Source organism: Gossypium hirsutum, chromosome D10, assembly GCF_007990345.1.
Source record: "Gossypium hirsutum isolate 1008001.06 chromosome D10, Gossypium_hirsutum_v2.1, whole genome shotgun sequence".
Taxonomy (NCBI): domain Eukaryota; kingdom Viridiplantae; phylum Streptophyta; class Magnoliopsida; order Malvales; family Malvaceae; genus Gossypium; species Gossypium hirsutum.
Window position 1 is genome coordinate 23,172,661 of NC_053446.1, and position 24,037 is coordinate 23,196,697.

Consider the following 24,037-nt stretch of genomic DNA (forward strand, 5'->3'; position numbering starts at 1 on the left):
TGAAAGTTAAGGAACTTTTTGGAGAAACTCTGCTCAAGATAATTTTTGAGTCGTATTATGAGTCGTGTCTTTCATTGTTAAACTAAGAGCCTTTTATAGAGAGTTTTTGCAGCTTTACAATATTTTTCTTGGTGAATCTAATCCCTTACATTATTACAAAGATTATATAATTACTATTTTTAATACTATTATTGTAATTGCAAAGAATATATTCTTTGAATTACAAAACTTTTTCAAGGAATCTCTATTGTGTATATTCATTTTTTCTTTTTGAGAGAATTTTGTCTGAGAATCGTTACTGTTCATCTCCATTTTTTATTTGCAGAGAATTTTTACTGTTTATCTCTGTTTTTTCTTTGCAAAGAATCACTCATGTTCATCTCAGTCTTTTCTTTGTAGAGAATCTCTCTTGTTCATCTTTATCTTTTCTTTATAGGGAATCACTCCTGTTCATATCTGTCTTTGCTTTGTAGGGAATCACTCTTGCTTATCTTCATCTTTACTTTGCAGGGAATATTTGAAGGTTGCAATTTTTTTTCTTTTTTTTATTTCTTTCTAGTTTTGGTGATTATCACTATTGTGGAGTCCTCTGCAAGATCCACCATTTTGATCGAAGATGTCGAGGATTTCTCATTTTCTGAGTCGAAATCTATTGAGTTGAGCACCTCGGCCATATGTTTTTTGTATTCTTTTTTGGTTTTGGCTAGAGTCAACAATGTGTTGACATTAGATTTGGCTTGAAGAAACTTTTCAATAGTTTGATCTGGGGCAGCAGATTTGCATAATCTTGAGTTTTTCTTGAAAAAATCATCCAAATACTTGAAATCAAAATTTTCATCATTGAATTTGTCCCACCATTTTGTTTTGAAATTTTGAACTAACAATGAGATTCTCATGTATGGGTCTTGTTCATAAGCATAATTCTAAGAAACAATCCAAGAAATACACAACTTTGAAAAGAAATGGATTGTTTTGTACATGTGTTTTTTGTCTAGTTCTAGCTGGAATTTGTCAAAGAACTTCGGCCCTAAATTTTGGATTTTTGCGGGTAGGATATCATAAGAATATGGTCAATACCAGTTCCATCATTCTTGAAACCAATTTGGAATTTGATTTGGGTACCGTACTTGAAATATATGAGCCAAGAATGTATCATATGTTGGTTGTTGATAAGGAAGGCATTGTACTAGGTTGTTTGATAGTCCCAGTATGTACATGAGTGGTGGTCTATTTTGTTTGGGAATGTTTTTGGGGGAGAGTTTAGGTTTTCACCCCAATCTCTTGATCTAAGATTTTTAATTATTTGGGTTATTGAATAGGTAATGAAGTTAAGGTCTTTTGAATTTGTGTAATGTTCGATCAAAATTGATCCAGTTTGAACCAATATGTTTTCATAATATTGTTGGGTTTTTTTTTAAGTCTAAGAGCTTAAAATGTCATCCTTTGGAAAGTTCTTTGATAACAATATGTAGAGGTTTTTCAAAAAATTCTTCCTTTATAATGAATTTTTTTTCAAAACATTTGTTTATAAAACATTGTGAGGATTTTTGTGTAGCAGTCTTTGAATATGCTACTTCTTTTGCAAAAAAAAAACCTCTTTAAGAGATGTTTCTTTTGAAATATTTTTGAGAGATTTTAGTTTATGTAAAACAATCTCTCTATTTTTTAAAATCTTGACTACTTCAGCAACAATTTGTTTGAGAAGAGTTTTCCCTTTGGATTGGGCTATGGCTAATACCACTTTTAGGGATGGGGAGAAAGACTCAATCCATTTTTTTTATTTGTGAACTGGTTTCATTTGGGTCTAGTGCATCCTGGAAGGATGCATTAATGGAGGTTTCTGATGAGGATGATAATCACTCATTTTCTTCTTGTAGGCAAATTTCATACCATGATTTGATAGGTTTTTGAGGATATTTTTGATTTGGTGGAGGAATCTTTTACTTTTCCTTTTCCTTTGGCTCATAGTTTTGGGGCCATTTTTGAAGAAATTCTTTGTTGATAAAATTAGACAAATAATTAGTTTCTCCTTTGATATATTCAATTTCAAAATTAAATATACTTAAAATTGTTTGTCATCTTGTAAAAATATGTTTTGAGGCAATATTTTAAACATATTTTTGTAGAACTTCTTTTGCAGAATTGCAATCAATTCGTAAAACAAAATTTTTTTATTTAATAAATCACTTTGAAATTTTGTAATACATAAAACAAATGGTAAAATTTCTTTTTTGATTGTACTATAATTTTACTGAGTTGGATTCTAGTGTCTAGATGTAACTTGGACTATTTATTCTTTTGCTCCTTTGATCTATTTCAAAATCCCGCCATACCCTATCTTAGAAGCATTTGTTTCTACTATTTTGGGGGCAGCAGGAGCAGCTAAATGTATGTACGGAAGTTCAATGATTTTTTTTTATTTAGGTAACTTTATTGGTGTGAATATTTGTCTAAGGTTGGAGATTCTTCTTGAGCCTCTCATACTAGGGCTTATATAATTTGCTAAGACTGAGATAAAAATCTATAACATAGTTTAGGTTACCTAAGGACCTTTGTAGTTCGAATTTATCAAGTATTTGATTTGAGAATTTTTTGGCAAATCCTATAGATTTTTTTATTGGAGTAATGGTCCCTTGGGTAACATAATGACCTAAAAACTTTAAATTTGGTTTTAAAAAAACTAATTTTGGATTTAGATACTACTAAACCATAAATTTTTTTATAAATTTGATGTAACACCTCAAATTCGGCTTGGACGTTAAGGTCGGATTGTGGAGGTTACATCACTTGTGAAAACGCTAAAGTTTAAGTTTTAATGAAAATCCAATTTTATGCAACTATTTGAAAACAAGTTATTTTATTGAAAATTCGTGAGTAGTTTGAGGTAAAAACATGTTTAATAGCTTTTACTAAAAACAAATCCAAATTTACTTAAAGCATTTTACGAGAGAAAAATATTTTAGCAAATTTCGATAAAAATTTGGCAGCGGAACCTTTTTAGCAACTTGATCTTATCTATCCCCAATTTACTATTTATTGCCTTGATTTAATCACTGATTTTAAAAATTAGAACTTTTGCATAACCAAAATCGTAAATAAATTCTAAAGTCCCAAACAAATTAAAATGTCCCAAAAGTTCATGAAAATATAACCCAAAACATACTAAGACAAAAACGTGAAAATCGGGCTCTAGTGTCTCCGTCCAATCCTAAGTTTGAGGATCACTTGAAACGAACCAAACAAATGCGTGAGCTTTTCACCCAGTGTGTGATATGGCTTACATATGGCAACACAAATCAAATTTCATAATAACATAATTTATTACATATCATATCATATTAGATCATATCATATCATATCATATCATATCGTATCATATCAGGTTATATTGTATCATATCATATCCTACCCCCATCCACTACACACCAACTCCGTCCAGTCAATCACACCAAATAGGACTTCAAGAGTCCATCCATCCAGTCACATCGATATGTGACAGTGTGCCACTCATAAATATGCAGCTGAGCTGCCAGACAAAAATTTACGGTTTAGTCACTATATTTGCAGTAATAACTGCCATATAACACTTCCTTCATCATATCATAACTCACCCCAAAACATAAGGTATACTCATAAAATCAACATATACATATCATAAATCACATGTCAGGCATACATATGTATTTTCCTACGGATCATAGTATAGCATATGGTTACTACAACATAATCTACATAACATACCTCCTAAGCTTACCCATGTATGTTGACGTATTAAAACTTACACTTTTCCGGCCCCAAATGATGCCTACAAGCTCAATCTTTGAGTCCCTCAAACAACCCCTAATTAGGCCCTAACATTGGCCAAAAAGGCCCATACGACCCAACAAGCTAGCCGTATGGTCCACACGGGTTGCAAGATTTCAGATGGTCATGTGCTCTACACGGCCAAGTCACACGAGCTGTAAAAACACACATGGTTGTGTGTTCCACACGGTCTAGAACACAGCCTGGCACACGGTCGTGTGGCATTGGGCAGTTTCAAAAATAGCCACTGTTACACATTTTTCTCAAGTTTCAAACGATAAAATCGGGTTAGTTTCACACACCTAACAATATTTCTGAGTAGCCACACAAATGGGAACTCTCGAATCCTATAACCATTCATCTAATTAACTCGATTAACCAACAAAATACTATCTAACCTCACATTCCTTTAACAAAATTTCAATCCTTGAGTGAGAAGAAATACGGTCACTTACCTCGGAAAGGTATGACGATCTTACAACACCTAATTCGCGGTAGTTCGTTATGAATTTCACAAACTTCACCTAACAAAGAACTCGAACGATTAACATTAAATGCTCAAGATCATCAAGAATCTCCCAATAATCTCACAAAAAAAATCAATTAATTTACCACTAGAAAACACACATACTAATCCATGTCGAAACAATTACGAAAATCTTCGTACTCGAACGCAGCACTACAACAAGGTTGCTCAAAGAACAGTGACAGAATAATGACATCAAGAGAGGTTTAATGAAACAATGGAATAACGTATATTTAATTTTTAGTGAGTTTAGTGTAACGGCCCGATAGTCAGGGGTGTCAGAAAATGTATTTTCGGGACTATTTTCGTAAATCGGACTTGTAAATATTTTTAAATATTTACGAGGCTAGAATAGTTGCTAATTAATTTTTAGAGTAGTAAATTTTGTGAAATTAAGAGTTATTAAGGTACAGGGACTAAATTAGGTAAGGGTTAAAAGTTGAATTATAAGTTGAAACAAACTAAAGGGGCTAAAGTAGCAATTGTTCCACTTAGTTATTGTTTGTGTATAGGTGGCCAGCCATGGGCTAAGTAACATGGATGTATATAATAATAATAATAATAATAATAATAATAATAATAATAATAATAATAATAGTGGATCATGCAAATTAAACAAAGAAAAGAAAAGAAAAAAAGAAAGAAAGAAAATGAGAAGAAGCGCATGACCTAAGGGGGTTTGAAGTTCAAATCGAAATTAGTTAGTGCAATTTAGTCTCTATATTTGTAATTTTTACGTTTTTAGAATCCTAGTACTTAGGGCTACCCAACCCATATTGTAATATTTAGTATTGTTCAAGATTTTAGATGTTGGCATTGTTGAATAGTTTAAGTATTAGGGATTAAATAGATAGATTTTTAAGTTAGAAATGGAAAAAGACTAAATTGTGGAATTAATTGTTGATTTTGAATAATAGGGATTAAATTGTAAAAAATTTGAAATTAAGGGGTCAAATTGGAAAAGAGGAAGTTAAATGTGGTTTAGAGTGAAATTAGTATAAAAATATGAAGTTAATTGTGAAGCTTAAAATTAGTCTTGATTTACGGATTAAATTGAAGAATAAGCAAAATATAGTGTAAAAATTAAAATTTAATGTGAAGTTGAAATGTGTAATATTAATGTGATTTAATTGTTTTATTTCGTAGCTAATGTCGTACTAGAATCCTTGAGTAAAAAGGGGAATGATAAAATCGACGTCGAATAGCTTGGAAATCACGGTTTGTGTTTCTATAATCTGAATTAAATAGTAGATTATTGCATATATAATTGTTTGCATATGGTAAGCATTTGAGGTGAGTACTTTGGTACTTGGAAATTGAATTAAATTCATAATTGAAATGAAATGGATTGATTTTTTATATTATGAAATATATTGATTATGAATATATGTGTATTGAGAAAAATATGATCATTATCAAATTGAATATATGCTTATATGTGATGATAGACATTGGTCGTATTGAAAAGTGAAATGAATCCCTTTTAACTGTATCAGGATGAGTCGGATATAGATGGCATAACATAAGATAGGAAGAGTTTAGGGATTACTTCGACCTCAAGTCAATGACGCACTAGGTGCCAATTTGCTTCAGTTTAACCGATGAGACACTAGGTGTCAATTTATATAGCGCTGGGAGAAGTTATTATTTTGGATTGATCCGATGAGGCACTGAGTGCCAAACTGGTGTGTTAGTTGGATCCGTGTATCCGTTCGAGTCCGTGTCGTGTTAATCAACCTATCCGAAAAATTACAAGTGTACTTAGATAAAAATACTACATTTAGGGTTCTAGACCCAACAATAATACATTTGTAATTCTCCCTAATTTGATTTTTAACATTTTTTTCCTAATAAAGTAGGAAGTCCTACTAGAAATTCTCTTTCTAGAATGGTTGTTGATTATCAGATCTTTACATGACCCTGGTTATAAAAACATCATTATACCATTTAACATTTGTTACTTTTTTGCATTTTAAATTTGATAATAATTCTGAATTTCTATCTTTAAGATGAGAGTGATCTCTTATAAAGTGTTTAGAGATTAAGAAAATCAAAGTTGCAACTGAATCTTGGATTTCTCTTCCTTGTTCATTTAAAATATTTTTTTCCTTGATCATCATTTTTTATTATTTTTAGAGTTTCTTCTTGTTGGATTTTAGTGAGTGCATGATACCTCCATCATTTTAATTGGCCAGTAAATCTAACAACTAAAAAGGTTGATTGTAGCATGATAACTAATCAACCTATGTTGGTTTTGAGTATTATAAACATTTGAGACATTGTCATTTGTTGCAATAAATTGGGAATATTTTATTCAGAAATTCCTTATATATTCCATTCATAAATAGTGTTAGCATTGTATTTATTTTGGAAAACAAGTTTCTCTTCTATAGTAACGTCAGGTGCAGTGATTTTTAGGTAATATAATCTTTTTGGTTCTTTGCAAGCCATTTTGTTAATTTGTTGTTCATCTTACTAGTCAAAGTCACATTGGGAAGATTGGTGTAATGTGTTTACTAACTGTCGGGCTTGCATTGATGTACCTAGTGCTATTAATTCAGACTTGTAATCTTTCAAAGCATCAACATTATTTTGGATTTTTGTTAAGAAATCATTTTGGGGGTTTTGATTTTGGTATTTTATATGGTGTAAATATTGGTTCTTTAGAACTTTTTTCAGTTATTTTTTTACTGGTTCTTTCTTAATTGGTTGGCTTTCTACCAAATTTTCAAAATAACCTAATTATTTTTATATTGTATGAAGGCTGAGATTAGTATAGTTTTTTTGTTCCACTATCATTTTAATGTCTTTTGATAAGATTTATTCTCTTGCATCATGAGTTCTCAATCCTAAAGTTTGTTCTTTGTGTTCCAGGATTTGATTCTTATTCTATATTTAACCTTCTAAAGGTTGTATTGGTACTTCCTATTTCAAAAGAATGTTTTGGGGGCATTTTGGGTAGCCTATTGAATATCTTGGTGTTAAGAAATTTCACTTAAAGAAGTGTTTCTAATAGGGGTTGGTGCTACAAATCCTGTAACACCTTCTAACTTCCATTTGACAGAGAGATTGGTTTTATGCCATTGTATTGTTTTTAGAATTATGATATGAGATCTTAAGGTGTTTGTTTCTATTAAAGGATTTCTCTTTTTGGGCTCTGGAGTAAAACCTTAGTGTTTACTACGAAATATATGACTTTGAAATTGAGTTGATAAACTAACGTTAGTACTCTGGATCCAGGGTGCATTTTGTAATAAAAAAGTATGAATTTGAAGGGTTAATGATTTTAAAATGTTTTTATCAGTTAATGAAACCATAAAATTTGGTAGCGACTAAAATATAATGGGTCAGTATGTAGGCTTATTTCAGTTATTCCTAGTAAGGAATCATTAAACATTATGTGTTTTTTCCCCTTAGGACAATTAAAGTTAAGATATTTTTGGTGGCTTCAACACTAAGTAGTTTGACACCGACTTGGACTACTCCAAATTAAATGAATATATTTATAATTTTCTTCTTTAAGTTTATTGATGACGATTTTATCTAATAATTAGATAGTTTCATATTCCTTTTGGATAGGTAAACTTTTTTCTTTTGTTTTTATTGCATAACTACAAAAGGCATTTAAAGTTTAAAATGTTTTTTATTTTATTTTATAAATTTGGTTTTTTGAAACTCTTGTAAGAGTCCAATTATCATATACTTGGGGAACATTTTCATAATGTTCTTCTTGTTCATTGAAAATGTTATTTGAGGTTTGGTCAGACTCTTAGGATTGATTGGAGGTAAAGCTTGCAACAGAATTGGTTCTCCTAAGGAAAAGAAACATCTTTTTGTTTTCGAATGTCCTATAGGGGGTTCTACTATCAAAATTTCTAGATTACTAAAATTGTCTACATGGATACTTTCCCTTAACACGCATAACCCATAGCTAATCAGACTGAGTATCAATACTTAGCAAAAATAATAAATCATTAATAAAGATAGTTAAACCAAAACTCAGAAATATTGAAAACAAAATTGAAGATTTTCAAAACTTAGAATTACTTGTTTCTCCTTGACTTTGATACTCAATAAAACACTTAAATATAATATAGATTTTAAACTTTATTTAATAATTAATATCAGTGGAGTAGTAACAAATTTGTATTTTAATACTATTGAATACGTGTTTGATTTTTGAATTTGTAATTGTTTTATTTGTAAATGATATAAAAGTATGAAAAGATAAAAGTGTCATCATAATAATGTTAATTATAATTTAAAAAAAGAATAATTTTTTTTGTAGTGTCATAGTTAAATTGGTGATATCAACTCAGTAAAACTCTTAAATATAGCATATGTATATTTATTAATAAAAATCACGAGAAAAGGTAAAGAGTCGGTTATTTTTTATTTAAAAAGATTAAAGGACTTAAATAGCTCTCCTTTTATTTTGTTATTGTGATTCTAATTTTAAGTAATTTTATTGATTGAGATGATATCGAGTCAACTTGTGACATCAATTTAGTCATATATTTTTATTATAGTACAATATGACACATATTGGATAATATAGGCATCACAGAAGAATAATTACATCAATTTAATGTAATTGTTTTTTTTTAAAGCAAATAAAATTATATTTTTAATTATTTTATATTTTATTTTGAAACAAATAAGATTCTTTTTTTTTTTGAGTTTAGACTTAAAACTTAATATATATGTATATATATTGGTGGTATTTTTGTAAATATCTTGAAGTAGGGCAGATTTACCTCAAACATAACTTTGATTATTTTTCTAAATTCACCTGACCGAATTTGAAAATGATTTTTCAAAAAGAAATTCCGACCATAACAAATCAAGTCATATCGAAACCCATTGGATTCGAATTTGTTTTGTCATCCCTATGTTTGGTTGGGAGATTAGTTTGTATATGATTGTTTGTTTCTTTTATTCTCCTTGTTTGGTGAATGCAAACAATGCTTATCCGAACTTGATTCACTTCGTAAATATAATTTTTATTTTTAAAAGGAAAAAATAATAAATATATTATTTAAGTGTCAAATTGTTAAATAATATGAACGTAATACGTGTAAATATTTATATGATTAATTTCTAACCGGTAATAGATTAATTAAAAATTAACATATGCAAATGTTACATACTTCTCATTTTGACCTCTTCAGTTCTGGAGCTCACCGAGCCTGGAAGGGAGCTAGCGGTACCCTATATGGTCTTAATTGTGTCGACATATTTCAACGCGATACTATAAAAAGAATGCCCAAGGCAATCTAAAGCCAACTCCATCAGAAGTCATCACCATAACCTAAAGCTCCCCAACAGCAAAAGCTCTGCAAATCTTCAAACTTCTCCAGTAAAATGAAGTTCCAACCAAACCTCCTCCATGTTTAGTTATCATTATTATTTAGTATTAGATAGTTTTACTATTATTTTAATTTAATAATATTTGTATATGTTGGTAAATATTATGTTAAAGATAATGACATATTAAGGTAATGATTTCTTGTAGATAAAATTTTGACTCGTATTCGAATGATAAATTATTTTATCTAATTATTTAATATTTTATTATAAGTTATTTCTAATAGTTTATTCTCTAAGTTATTTTATAAAATTAATAAAAATTTATTTTAAATTAGATTAATTCTTATTTAATTAGTTCATATTTTTAAAAAAAATTATAAAAATATATTATTTAATAGATTTTAAAATAAATATGTAAAATTATGCTAACCCACATAATATAAAAATTAATTTCATATAAAGATTTTTTATCACTCTATACTAGACCTGATCATGGGCCGGACCGTATGAAAAGTGTGAGGATTTGGGTAAAAATTTAAGTTTAAAAAATTAGTTTAGACAAAAAATGAGGCCTAATTTCATAATGGACTAAGCTTTGAATATGATTTTTTTGCCCCGGCCCGACTCGGCCTGAATTTGTAATACTGAATATTTAATGTTATTTTTAATTTTTATAACAATTTACTTATACTAACCTCTCGTGTCCTATCCTCTCCCCTTAGCCTTCCCAAATCCCAAATCACAAATCTCAAATCAATTTAAAAAAAAAAGAACCCTTAGTGGTTCCATCAAGACACTGTTGCTTCCTCTGTTGTTGGCGTTCTTCCACCACAGAGTCACGCACCCATTGGTCCATCGTCGTTCGCCACAGTCGCAGCAAGACTAAGAACCCGAACTCAACTCAGGTTAGGTTTCTCCCTTTCCCTCTTATTCTTTACATTCATAACTTCAAGCCCGTTCTTAATATTTTTGGGCCTTAGGCAAAACAATAAAATGAAGTTTTGAATTCCTTAAAAGTTAGAGAAAAAAAAAATTTAAGTCCTTTAAAAGTTGATAAACAGAAATTTTAGACCCTCAAAAAGCAAAATTTTTTGTTGGACCCTTAAAAACTAAAAAATAATATTTTAGACCTTTTTAACGTTGCAACGACCTGAACTCCAGATGAGCCCAGGGCAGGCGTGCATAACTTTATATGGGATTGGGTTATGCCGTTAGATATTATATTATTTTGTTGTAGTCTTTCTATTGTTGGGTACCAAAACACTGAGTATACTAGTCGAGAACCCCCCAAATTTCATTTTCGACAATGCGAATTAGAATAGTGAATTGTCTATGTGCAACCCTGATACTGTTGTTGCGCAATTTGACAGGAAGGGAATGTTGTTATATGAGAGTGAGGGAGTTGATGAATTGATTGTAGGCAGTAGCTAGTTTTGGGAGCCAAAATGCTTGCCTAAACAAATAGAAATATGGGTTGTGACGGATTGAGTTTGAATTTAGATATATTTTTAAGTTCATTTTTTAAATTAAGTTTGAGTTTAAAAAATGAAAATTGTGACTTAGGCTTCTTTTGGTTTGGCTTTGCATGCCAGTGAAGTGCAGTTGGGAGGAAAATATTGTACCAACCTCACTGGTCAGCCTTTTTGTTCAGCATGTTAGTTCAGTGAAAAGTCATCTCCACCACACTAATCAGTCCCAAATCAGCTGAAGTTTTCAGCAGCAATTGAAATTAACTGAGCTATTGGCATTTTTAACAGACAAAAATACTCTTACTTTTATTTGTAAAAACATTTTGTATCATAACATAATTTCTAGTAATAATGAAACTTGTTATGTCTTATGTTACTATATTTTTTTTATTAAAAATCATCCGTTTAGATACTTCAAAATTTGATCCAAGTATAATGTTACTATTTGTGAAAATAATATTTATCATTGTTATAAAAAATATTTAACTATAAAAAATTAAAAATAATTATCATTTTAATATATAATTTAAATTAATTATATAATTCATTAAAATATTGGTAGATACATTTTAATATTTTGTTAAATGAATTTATAAATTCACGTATTTTAATAATTTTAAAAAAGTAAAATATATAATTTTAAAAACTTCTATTATATATCAATTTTAATATGATGCCCTTAATAGTCATTTTTTATTCTTACCTCACCGCTACAGCTGCGTTTGAATCCAAACACACATTCAATCATTGTTTCTAATCTCACTGCTACAGTATCCAATCTCACCGCTACAATAACTAATCTCACCGCCACCACTATTTTTAACCTCACCGGAGATAAACACACTGTCCATCCAAACTAAACCTTAGAGACGCTGCCTATAACCTCAACTCTATCCATAATAATTTGTTAAAATAATTTTATAAAGAATTGAAAGTAGAAATTTTATGGGTTCATCGTTCCAAGCGAGAAAGGTATCTTTTTGCAGAAAAAACGTGTGGTTTTGATTGAGTAGGTGAAAGGTAAGGGTTTAAATTGTTGGTACTGTAATTTTTTTTTATGACTTATAAATTCTATACTTATCAAAAAACACTTTAAATCTTTTAACTAAATATAAAAATTAGGAAGGAAAAACCTTATGCCCCAACTCTAGAGAAAAAAACTACAATTAAAAGTATTACCCGCATTTAACATTTATAATTGTTATGGTTTTTCTTAATAATTAAATTATTAATTTTTATGCCTGTTTTTTTTATACAATGCTTATAATTATTCATAGTCCCCCTCCAACCTATAAATAGGAGGATAATGCGCTTCAGCTTACTCGAATCTATACCCATACCAATCGAATTAAGACTCAATTGGCATTTCTTATTAAATTTTAAGTAGATTGCTTCAGCGAAAATGAAATTAGACATTGGATTGGCTTGAAGTGGTGGAGCAATGGATATGTTTTGATTATGAGAAATTCAAGTCTAATGATGAGACTTCGTGACACTTGAAATTAACATGTTGTAAATATTGATGGTTTAAGATGGGGTGTAGGACTGCAATTTGCATGGTATCGTCTCTTATTCCTTTGTACATTATAAAATGTAATGTATATTGTTAATAGAAAGTAGGTTGAAAGGCAAAGATTGAGGTGATTGGTTAAATATAAAACTCGTTCACCAGCTTTGAACCTGAGCCATGATCCTCAAAATTATTCCTTTTTAAACAACTATTTATAAGTTGTTCCATTGCTGCTGCTGCTTTAGATGATCCATCCCCACTATTGCTCAAATCAAAACATGCATTCCTTGGACTCCTCTTTATGTCCAATGACCTTTGCCACACTTGTATCTTTTTTTCTTACACTTTCTCATTCACTAACGTTACAATCAGACATTGAAGCTCTTCAAGCCTTGAAACTTTCTGTTGATCCAAACATGATTCCACCATCATCGTACCTCACTACTTGGGATTTCTCCATTGATCCATGCGATAATATAGGTCCCAAATTTCTAGGAATCTTATGTTCTTCCCCTTCAAACAATTCGAAAAGCCGAATAACAACACTTGAACTTGATGGCGCCGGATATGATGGCTTTTTACCACCCAGAATAGGAACCCTTACTGAACTAACCTCCCTTGATCTTAGCAGAAATAGATTCAGAGGGCCATTGCCTGATGCCTTAAAGAATCTCAACAAGCTAACTAGACTTTCTCTTTCAGGCAATTTTTTCACCGGCGGTATCTGGACATGGATATACAGATTGAAGAAGGTTGAAAGGATAGACTTGTCGGAAAACTGCCTCTCCGGCCGGATCCCTGCTCGGATTTCCAAACTACGAAGATTGACTCAGTTAAGCCTGTCAAAAAATGAATTTTCAGAAAGGATTCCCAACATATATGCATTACAAAAGCTCCAGATATTGGACCTTGACTCCAATATGTTGATTGGAAGCTTGCCAAAGCTTCCACCAAGACTAAGAACTTTGAGACTGTCCCACAACAAGCTTACAGGGCATATCACATCATTAGTAAATCTTGATCATCTAATATCCGTAGATGTGAGTGATAACTGGTTTACAGGACCCATTAATAGGGGGGTTCTTGCATTACCTCGATTGAGTCACCTCAATGTGTCCTTCAACCAGTTCACAAAAATGGAGGTGAACAACTATTTCGGAAGTGGATCTCGGCTTCGAACACTTGATGCGCAAAGGAACCACTTGCTAGGTCATTTACCAGTTAAATTAGTGAATTTTGAGAGATTAGAAGTAATTAATTTAGCCCACAATCAATTTACAGGCCAAATCCCCATGGCATATGGGCAGAGATTGGGGAGACCATGGAGAACCCTGTTTTTAGATTATAACTTCTTATCAGGTCGTATTCCACCGGAGTTTGGCCCCGTCGCCGTGAGGATCAGAGGCAGCCTTGCAAATAATTGCTTGAGCTGCCCTTTAAGGATCCCACTTTGTAGGGGACAGCAGAGGCATGCTTCGGCATGCCATGGTGTGACTGATGGATAATTCACAAATAGTGAGATAGATAACAAATTACAAAGTGAGTTTTTATATGATTCCTTTATTTCTCTGATTTTAGATGTTACAAATGAATTATTATTTACATAGGATTAATATACTAACATGTCAATTTCGATTTATATTTGAAAATTTAATTCGACCAATCTGATTTTATCATGAGAAGTTAGTAATTTGAACTCAGAATAATCAAAACAAGTAACTCGAACTTAAATTAAATAAATATTTTTAAAAAATTAATAAAAATAATGCTTATAAACTAAATTATTATTTTACTTTAAGTATAACTTGTAAATGTAACTATCATTGTCTATTATCATAAAATATGCAATTTCGGCTTCTATCTATTGATAGAAAATTCCAAAAATAATAAATAATAGGAAATTATATTTTATCTATTTATTTCCAAGTAAAATTAATAAGTGAAGAGAAATTATCAAATTACGATGCAAAGTTTCAAAAAAATTGATATATTTCAAAATCTCAATATCTTTTATTTTAATTTTATTTGGCTATAAAAATTGAAATTTATTTTTATTCTAATTTATTTAAAAATTATAAAAATATTTTAACAAAATTTTCTTTTAGTTTGTACATATCTTTTAAATTCTAAAAATCTAAATCCCACAAATTTTTAATTAAAATATTGTTATTGACGAAAAATCAAAATTTGAGATTAAAAATATTATTAACAATAAAATATTTATAACATTTAAAAATAATGTAAATAAAAATAATTATTTTCACCTATTCCAAAGGTTCAACTTTTTATGGTTTTATATATTATGGATTAATTAATTTAAATTTATAAAAATTATTATATTTTATTTCAAACTTATTTCTGATAATTATTAATTTTTATAATAAATTTAAACCGATTAAATAATTTATCTAACTTCGATTTAATTTTATTTTAAAATTAACAAATTAAACTTTATCAACTTTAATAATCAAATCTAAACCCTGCAAGTAACTTGATTTTAAACTTATTTGATTCAACATAATCATTGTATTAAATTAAAATTGAATGACTAAACATGAAATCATCATAACCCGGACCTATAATGGTCCAATGAGAATTACTCACTCACCACAGTGTCGTTACATTTATACATTAGCCTATTCAATTGAACCAAATGATTGTTTGACTAATTGTATGATTTTATTAGGTATAATTCATTAAATTGGATTAATGATTATATAATTAATGTCATAATTATTCAATAACATTAGTAGATAGAGGAGTTTATAATTGATCAATACGGTTAAATTGATCAAAATTTTAAAATTAAACATTAGTGGTCCAAAGTTTTGATATATTTTACTATATGATAATAAATTCCAAATATGTACGCTCAATGTTGTGTTTACATAGACCAATTTAATTGGATCAATAATTGTACAATTAATTATACAATTTATTCAATTGGATCAATAGTTGTACGATTACTGTCACAATTCCTTTGATTGCACTAGTATTTAGAGGAATATACAATGGATCAATACCTTTAAAAATACTTATACACTACAATGTCATTAACTTCATAAATAGATTCATTCAATTAGAACAATGATTGTACAATTAATATCATAACTTAAACTACGTTAAAAATTAGAAAAATGTAAAATTGATTATTACTCTTCAAGTTAGTACATTCGTACATAGATCCGATTCAATTGGTTCAATGTCATAAGCATTCAATTACATTTGTAGTTAGGGTGCATAATTGATAAATACTCTTAAATGGATGACAAACGTAAAATTAAACATTGATGGTCCAAAATTTTGATATATTTCACTATATGATAATGAATTCCAAAATGTATGCTCAATGTTGTGTTTACATAGACCAATTTAATTGGATCAATCATTGTACGATTAATCATACAGTTTATTCAATTAGATCAATGGTTGTACGATTAATGTCACAATTTATTCGATCATGCTAACTAATAATTAGAGGAAGATACAATTGATCAATACTCTTAAAAATACCTATACACTACAATGACATTATTTTCATACATAGATTCATTCAATTAAATCAATGATTGTACAATTATTGTCATAACTCATTCAACTACATTGGAAATTAGAGAAATGAAAAAGTGATCATGACTTTTCAAATTACTCATACACCACAATGCTAGTACATTTGTATATAGACATGATTCAATTAGTTCAATGTCATTATCATTCAATTACATAAGTAGTTAGAGGAATGCATAAGTGATAAATACTCTTAAATTGATCAAATATTTGAAATTAAACATCGGTAGTCCAAAGTTTTGATATATTTCACTATATGATATTGCATTCTAAACATGTATAATCAAAGTAGTGTTTACATGGACTGATTCAATTGGATCAATGATTGTACAGTTAATTATACAATTTATTCAATTGGATCAATTATTGTACAATTAATGTCACAATTTATTCAATTATGCTAGTAATTAGAGGAATATACAATTGATCAATACTTTTAAAAATATTTATACACTACAACGTTATTACCTTCATACATAGATTCATTCGATTAAATCAATAATTGTACAATTAATGACATAACTCATTCAATTACGTTAATAATTAGAGAAACGTGCAATTCATCAATACTTTTTTAAATTACTTGTATACCACAATGTTAGTACATTCGTATATAAACCCAATCCAATTGGCTCAATGTCATAATCACTCAATTACATTAGTATTTAGAGGAATGCATAATTGATAAATACCCTTAAATTGATCAAATATTTGAAGTTAAATATAGGTGGTCCAATGTTTTGATATATTTCACTATATGATATTGAATTCTAAACATGTATACTCAATGTTATGTTTACATGGACCAATTCAATTACATCAATGATTGTATGATTAATTATACAATTTATTCAATTGGATCTATGATTGTACAATTAATGTCACAATTTATTTGATTACACTAGTAATTAGTGGAATAGACAATTGATCAATACTTTTAAAAGTATTTATGCACTACAATGTTATTACCTTTATACATAGATTTATTCAATTAGATCAAGGATTGTACAATTAATATCATAACTCATGCAATTATGTTAATAATTAGAGAAATGTACAATTGGTTAATACTTTTTGAATTACTTGTACACCATAATGTTAGTACATTCATATATAGATCCGATTTAATTGGTTCAATGCCATAAGCATCCAATTACGTTTGTAGTTAGAGGAATGCATAATTGATAAATTGTGACGCCCCAAACCCGACTGGGACAGTTTGACCTAAATTTAGAACATCACATTAGCCACTGAGGTGACTCTCCATTTAAAATTTTACGAACCACACCAATCAACCAGACATACCACACAATTGCAGAATATTTCATATAGGAAATTAGACTTAAGTGCATACTTTTCTAAATTAATCATTTCATTCACACAATCAGAAGGTATAAGGCGTACCTTAATACTAGGCAGTCTCCTTTAGCTACAAAAATTTGTTAGTTCATTTAATTATCATCAGATTAATCAAGTAAAAAACCATCTAATCAAGTAGTCAAGCTAAAAATTATAACATTGGAAAATCCTCCCAAAAAAAATAGTCTGTAATGTTCGTTTACAACCCATTGAAAATTTTATTTCAAAAGTTTAAGTCTAACTCTAGTACTAAACCCTTGAAATGACCTACATTGCCTTCATTTCGGAGCTTAAAAACTCAACACACATACTCAAAGAAAATGCCTTGCGATGTATCACCAATTTGCCACCCTTTTTTCTAACTCGAGAATTATTTATCTGCAAGGTAAAATAAGGGGGTGAGCTTGGGAAAGCTCAGTGAGTACACATGCATACAACACAAATATATATACACATCAGTCATGTTAGTATTTAAACATATTTTAACAATTCACATATAGCACAATTTTCATACTCAACACAGTGATATATTAGCAATTCGTGATTATAAAACATAGTAAAATTATATGCTCATTGGATAAACGGATCTCCAAAACACACCACATGACTCATAAAGTCGTACGCTATCTCTATGTAAATATAGCATGTATGCTTACACTATCCAAACACACCACACTATCTACGGTGAATGGAGCTATGCTCGACATTCCCTTATCTCTCTAATGCTATCTCCGGGCCACAATGCGCAACACATAATAAAAGGGTGACTACTCACAATCCTATGGCATGCCAACAATATCCAACATTTTCAAGTGTTCACATTGCCAAATCACATTTTATTACGCAATATAACTGGCTCGCATTACTGTTGAGCTCGCACTAATGTAACACCCCTAACCCATCTCTGTTTCTAGATTAGGGTTACGAAGTATTACTGTACAATCAGAAACATTAAACTTTAAATCATCAAATAACTTGACCACATTATAAACCATTCACATACATGCATATTGTCCCTAAATCGAGCCCTCAAGGCCCTAAAAATAACTTAGAAACAATTTGAAAGTGTTTGGAAAATTTAAGAAAAAGTCACAAAAATTTAAAAATATGGGCACACGGCTGAGACACACGCCCGTGTCTTAGGCTGTGTAACCTTCGAATTAGGGACACACGACCATTTCCCAACCCGTGTTCTCACTCATGTAACTCTCTGAGTAAGATCACACGGTCTTGTCAAGCGCCTATGTGCCAGGCCATGTAACTCACTGACTTAAACCCTTTGAAATCATCAGATGACACATGGCCGTGTCGCCAGGCCATGTGTTTCACATGGCTGAGTCACACGCCCGTGTCTCAGGTCGTGTGGACCCAAATTTACCTAAAATCAAGTCAATTCAAAATCATGTCATGCATAAACATTTAGACTTATAATGCACACTTTCAAAGCACCAAAAGCTCACCTAAACACACATATATATATGCCATTCCCAAGAACCTAATTCAACTAACCAATATGCCATTCAAAGGTACCACAGTATATCATGATATCAAGCATCAAACATGTCAATATTGTACTAATTCATACATGATAACCTATTCAATTACTTACCTAAAACATACCACATATTGACCATTCTCAAACCAATAAATTGTACCAATATGCCACAGACATTCATTATCAAAAAGTGACCAAAAGTACTTACCCAAAACAAGCATTATAACTCCATTAAGCATACATGAACATCAAAGCACAAACATATTGAGTTACCATCTACATATTCATAAAAAAACCATTATAAACCACCCTATACATGTTAATATTGTCATCTCCAAACATAATAACCTAGTTCAAATATGAACTAAAACATATCAAAAGTAACCATTTTCAAACCATCATCAACATGCCAAGAGAATCATATCAACAAGCTCTTTTAAGTGACCAAAATCACATAACTTGGTAAGGCATCAAGGTGTACCAAACCAATATAGCTTTCCAAAGCTTATAAATGCTAGAACACTATTAACACATACACCATAATACCATTACAAAGCACCTTATACATGTCATTATAAACCTTAACCAAATTACTCAAAAACTACCGAATCGTCTGTTAGATAGTGTGATGGATCTCTGACGAGCTTCCAAACCGATCAAGCCTTTGATAATCTATAAAACAAAGGAAAATAAATATGTAAGCAATGAATGCTTAGTAAGCTCATATAAACTTTAAACATAACATACCATTTCAATAATGAACTTTATAGAATAAATATAAACCTTTTACCAATGCCATAAGGCTAATAAAAGTCTATATAACACCATCAAACTCACAAGTTAGTATACTTGTTCATGATACATAAGAAATCAACCATGTATAAAAACATAACATTTAATTCATCATCGTTACCATATAATCATGATTCATTCTATTTGCTTACTTACCGTTTCCAGTACCATGATTTAATACAAGCCTATTCAAGCATCATCAAACTCACATGTTAGTGGATTCATTGATAATCATCTAATCTCATTTATAACATAAATAGATTTCATAAGATATATTACATAAGCATCAACTTTTTCATATAGTTATGAACCTTTCCATTAAATCACTTACCGTTTCATTTCCTTTTTTTTTTACCTATTGAACCATTGAGAATTACATCGGATACTCGGGAAAGCTCACATGAAGTGTGCCTTTACACATAACTGTAACCTTTCCTTTACATTAATGCTCACACGTGCTGTGGGTCAGAATATAAGCTACACGATGTTGCTCAGACAAGCTGTGGGTCAAAATATAAGCTACACAATGCTGCTTACACAAGCTGTGGTGAATAGTTGCTATGTGAATGCCTTGTTTGTGAATTGGTATTTTGAGTACCAAATGGTTGAAATTGAGATGTGGTATGCATGTTAAATTTAGGAAAAATGTCTCATATATGAGTTTGACCATTTAGGTATATTTTGGAAGTGTGATTGGTATATTTTAAAAGGGGCCAATGGTTGTGATTTTTGATATCATGTTGTATGTGTGGATATTACATGTTATAAAATTGATATTGGTTGGTTTTGAATGCTTATTTTTGCCATGATTGCATGTACATTGTTGAACTTAGGTTGGTACTACATTGGGTAAGAAATATGGCTTGGAAAATGACCTATTTTTGTTTACACGGGTAGAGACATGGGCGTGTGCCTCAGCTGTGTGTGACACATGGCCAAGTGACACGGTCGTGTGTTCTCTGATACTTTTATAGAAATCAAGTCAGTAGCTTCACACAGCCTAGCACACGGGCGTATGGCTTGGCCATGTGGCATGGCCATGTGGCACAAGTCAGCATACCCTCTAGTTTTCACATGGCCTAGCACATGGCTTGACACACGGACGTGTAAGGCCATTTCAAAGTGTATACGTCCTGGCACATGGGCGTGTGGGTTGGCCGTGTAACCCAAGTCAGTGAGTTACACGGGGTTGGACACGGGCTGAGACACGACCGTGTGTTCCCATTTTGAATGCCCACACGGGTGTGTGCCCCCTACACTTTGAAAATTTTACATGTTTTCCTAAAAATTTCTTGAGTACTCAGTTTAGTCCCAAACCATTTTTAATGTCTATTTTGGGCCTCGAAGGCTCGTATTAGGGATTATATGAATGAATTTGAATGATTATTCTTTTGAATGTGAAATGTACATGAGATGTTTGTTAAATTGATTTATAATTTTGGTAATACTCTATAACCCTGTTCCGGTGTTGGATACGGGTTAGGGGTGTCATAGGTCATATCATTTATAATTATTCATTCAAATAGCATAAATTACCAATTAAAAATTTATTTTAATACCATATTTGACTCGTAAATATTAAATAATAATATTTACAAACTTACTCGTCATATTTATGGCCCCTAAACCATTATTTCTGATACGAACTGCCTTAGTGTTGAGTCGAGTTGTATTTGTGTTCCCGATCGTCTACGATGAAGTATGGAACAAATGTATGGCTAACAAATAAGTTTGATAATATAGGCTCAATATCGTTTTATAATAACAAAGGTTAAGGGAAAATGGATAAAATGGAAGTGTTTGGGTTTGATATAATGAAAGAGATAAAATGGCTCAGGAAACAAGTAAGAACCAACACTATTAACTGTTGACCCAAAACTTATACGTTTAATGAGTTGGTTAGGAAATTCAATCAAAACCTCGACCCACTATCTAATAAGATAGGAACCTCGGTATAGGGTTTGAACGCCACACTTGTGAAAGTGATAAGTTCAGGATAAAACAAAGAACGGGTTGACGCCACTAGCTTTGTAGATAAGCCAACAAGTCTTTGAACAAAGTTGGAGAAAAGAAATTCTCACCAAATTAACAGAGTTTCATTCAAAATTCATCAAAAACTACATACAAAATCTGAATGCACCTATTTATAGTACTAAAATAAGGTAGCCAAATAGTCTCAAGCATTCACTTAATGTACTAATTAAAAGCTGATTTAAAATTCAAGACTTTTGGCATTCTTGAAACAAATAACTTCTTCATTGAATTCTCTTCAATTCAGTTGAATGAATGTTCATGAAAGCTTGAAATTGACTCTTGAGTTGTCCCATGGGTAGCCGAATGGACATCATCTCTTTAAAGAAGTTTTGAATGTTGAATTTATTCTTTTTAAAAGAACAAAACAACAGGTAGCTAAAAAGGTTGCTGCCGAATTTAAAGAGTATAAAATTGTAACACCCCTAACCCGTATCCGTTGCCGAATTAGGGTTACGAGGCATTACCGAACAAACACAACCATTTTTAAAACCAAACTGATCACAAAAGTGGAAATTAAACCATTTTCGCTTTGCTATATATATATACAATCCAAATCTAACCAAAATCATACTCAAACCTATACATGCCATAAGATCAAGTTCAAACTGTTAACAAAATACCAAAAGAAGTCGATAGTGTGATAGACTATGCTGATGATCCCCGAGCTCGTAACGCGTCTCCAAAATCTATAAAACAAATGAACAAAACAATCAAAGTAACCTTTTATAGCTTAGTAAGTTTATAGCATAACCAAAATACATATAAACGATCATACGTATAATCATTATATACCTAAAAATCAAGTTACATACATAATCATTAATTGCATATATATATTCCAAATATACTTATCATTTGCATTTCATTGAATGCTTGTTTATGATCTTTCAAAAACATATGTCAAAAACTTATATTTCCACTTATAAACTACATGAATCATATGCACATTTATACTTCTAATCCACATGTGTCGATTTCGTATAAGTATATTCAACAATTTTCATATCAACCAATGTATATATGCATATTCACTAAACTTATAGATTGAAACATTTATAAGCTCATCGAATACATATAAATAAATATTCATATACTTATTCATTATATATATATAACCCAAAATCAGTTATATTTATATATCTATCTAATGCATATAATCACATAATTTAACATATTCACCGGCACTTAGCCTGCTAGGCTTATAGCCTGATTCATATCACTGGCACGTAGCCTGCTAGGTTTATAACCTGATTCCGATCACCGGCACTTAGCCTGCTAGATTTATAGTCTGAAAAATTCACCGGCATTTAGCCTGCTAGGCGCTTAGCCTGAAAATTTCAATTTCACAGATACAATGATGATTTCTCGTATATTTCTTAATAGCAACACACGTTCATAACATTTATATATAATTCACATCCTCAACTCTATCCCAAGAAAATTTATAATCCCTGTTCGAATCATACAAGCATTTACAATTTATACTTTTAATCCAATGCAAACCTTAAGCATATATATATATACATATACATTCGACCATATATATATCAATATATAATTCCATACCTAATTACAAGAAATTATACATGTACGTAAATATATATATATGCATAACTATATATTCGAACCTCACACATATGCATATATATATATATATAACACTCATACTTAAAATTCATTACAAGAACATATACATATATGTAAGCATACTTTTTCAAATATAGCATATACATATAAATTACAATTCACATATACATATCTATTCGAAACTTCTCATACAATCATGGGTTACATAACTTTAAATAAATCCAAGAGTTTATACATGTATATACCTATATATATATCCGCACCATATATATATATTATACATACCTTCGATTAAAATCAAGCATTTATACCTATGCAACATTCATACTTTAACTAATTTCAATAACTTTTATATATATGTATATATATTCTAGCATTATATACATATATATATATACATACTCATACCTTTATCTAATTTCAAGACTTGTTCATGTATTTACATATATATATTCGAATCTAACATATATATATCTTTCTTACCTAAATTCAATACAAGCGATTTACATATATATATACATATACATGCTTATTCGAATATCAACTATACTTTTATACATTTCTTACCTTTATTTCAACCATAA

General features: G+C 30.4%; 1 protein-coding gene across 1 annotated transcript; it reads left to right on the plus strand.

The window, feature by feature from the left end:
* Positions 1-12,853: 12,853 nt before the first annotated feature.
* On the plus strand, positions 12,854-14,258 carry LOC107896014 (leucine-rich repeat receptor-like serine/threonine-protein kinase BAM2). The gene has a single exon (XM_016821179.2). It carries the CDS (start codon positions 12,865-12,867, stop codon positions 14,122-14,124), a length of 1,260 nt encoding a protein of 419 aa, XP_016676668.2. The 5' UTR covers positions 12,854-12,864; the 3' UTR covers positions 14,125-14,258.
* The last annotated feature ends 9,779 nt before the right edge of the window (positions 14,259-24,037 follow it).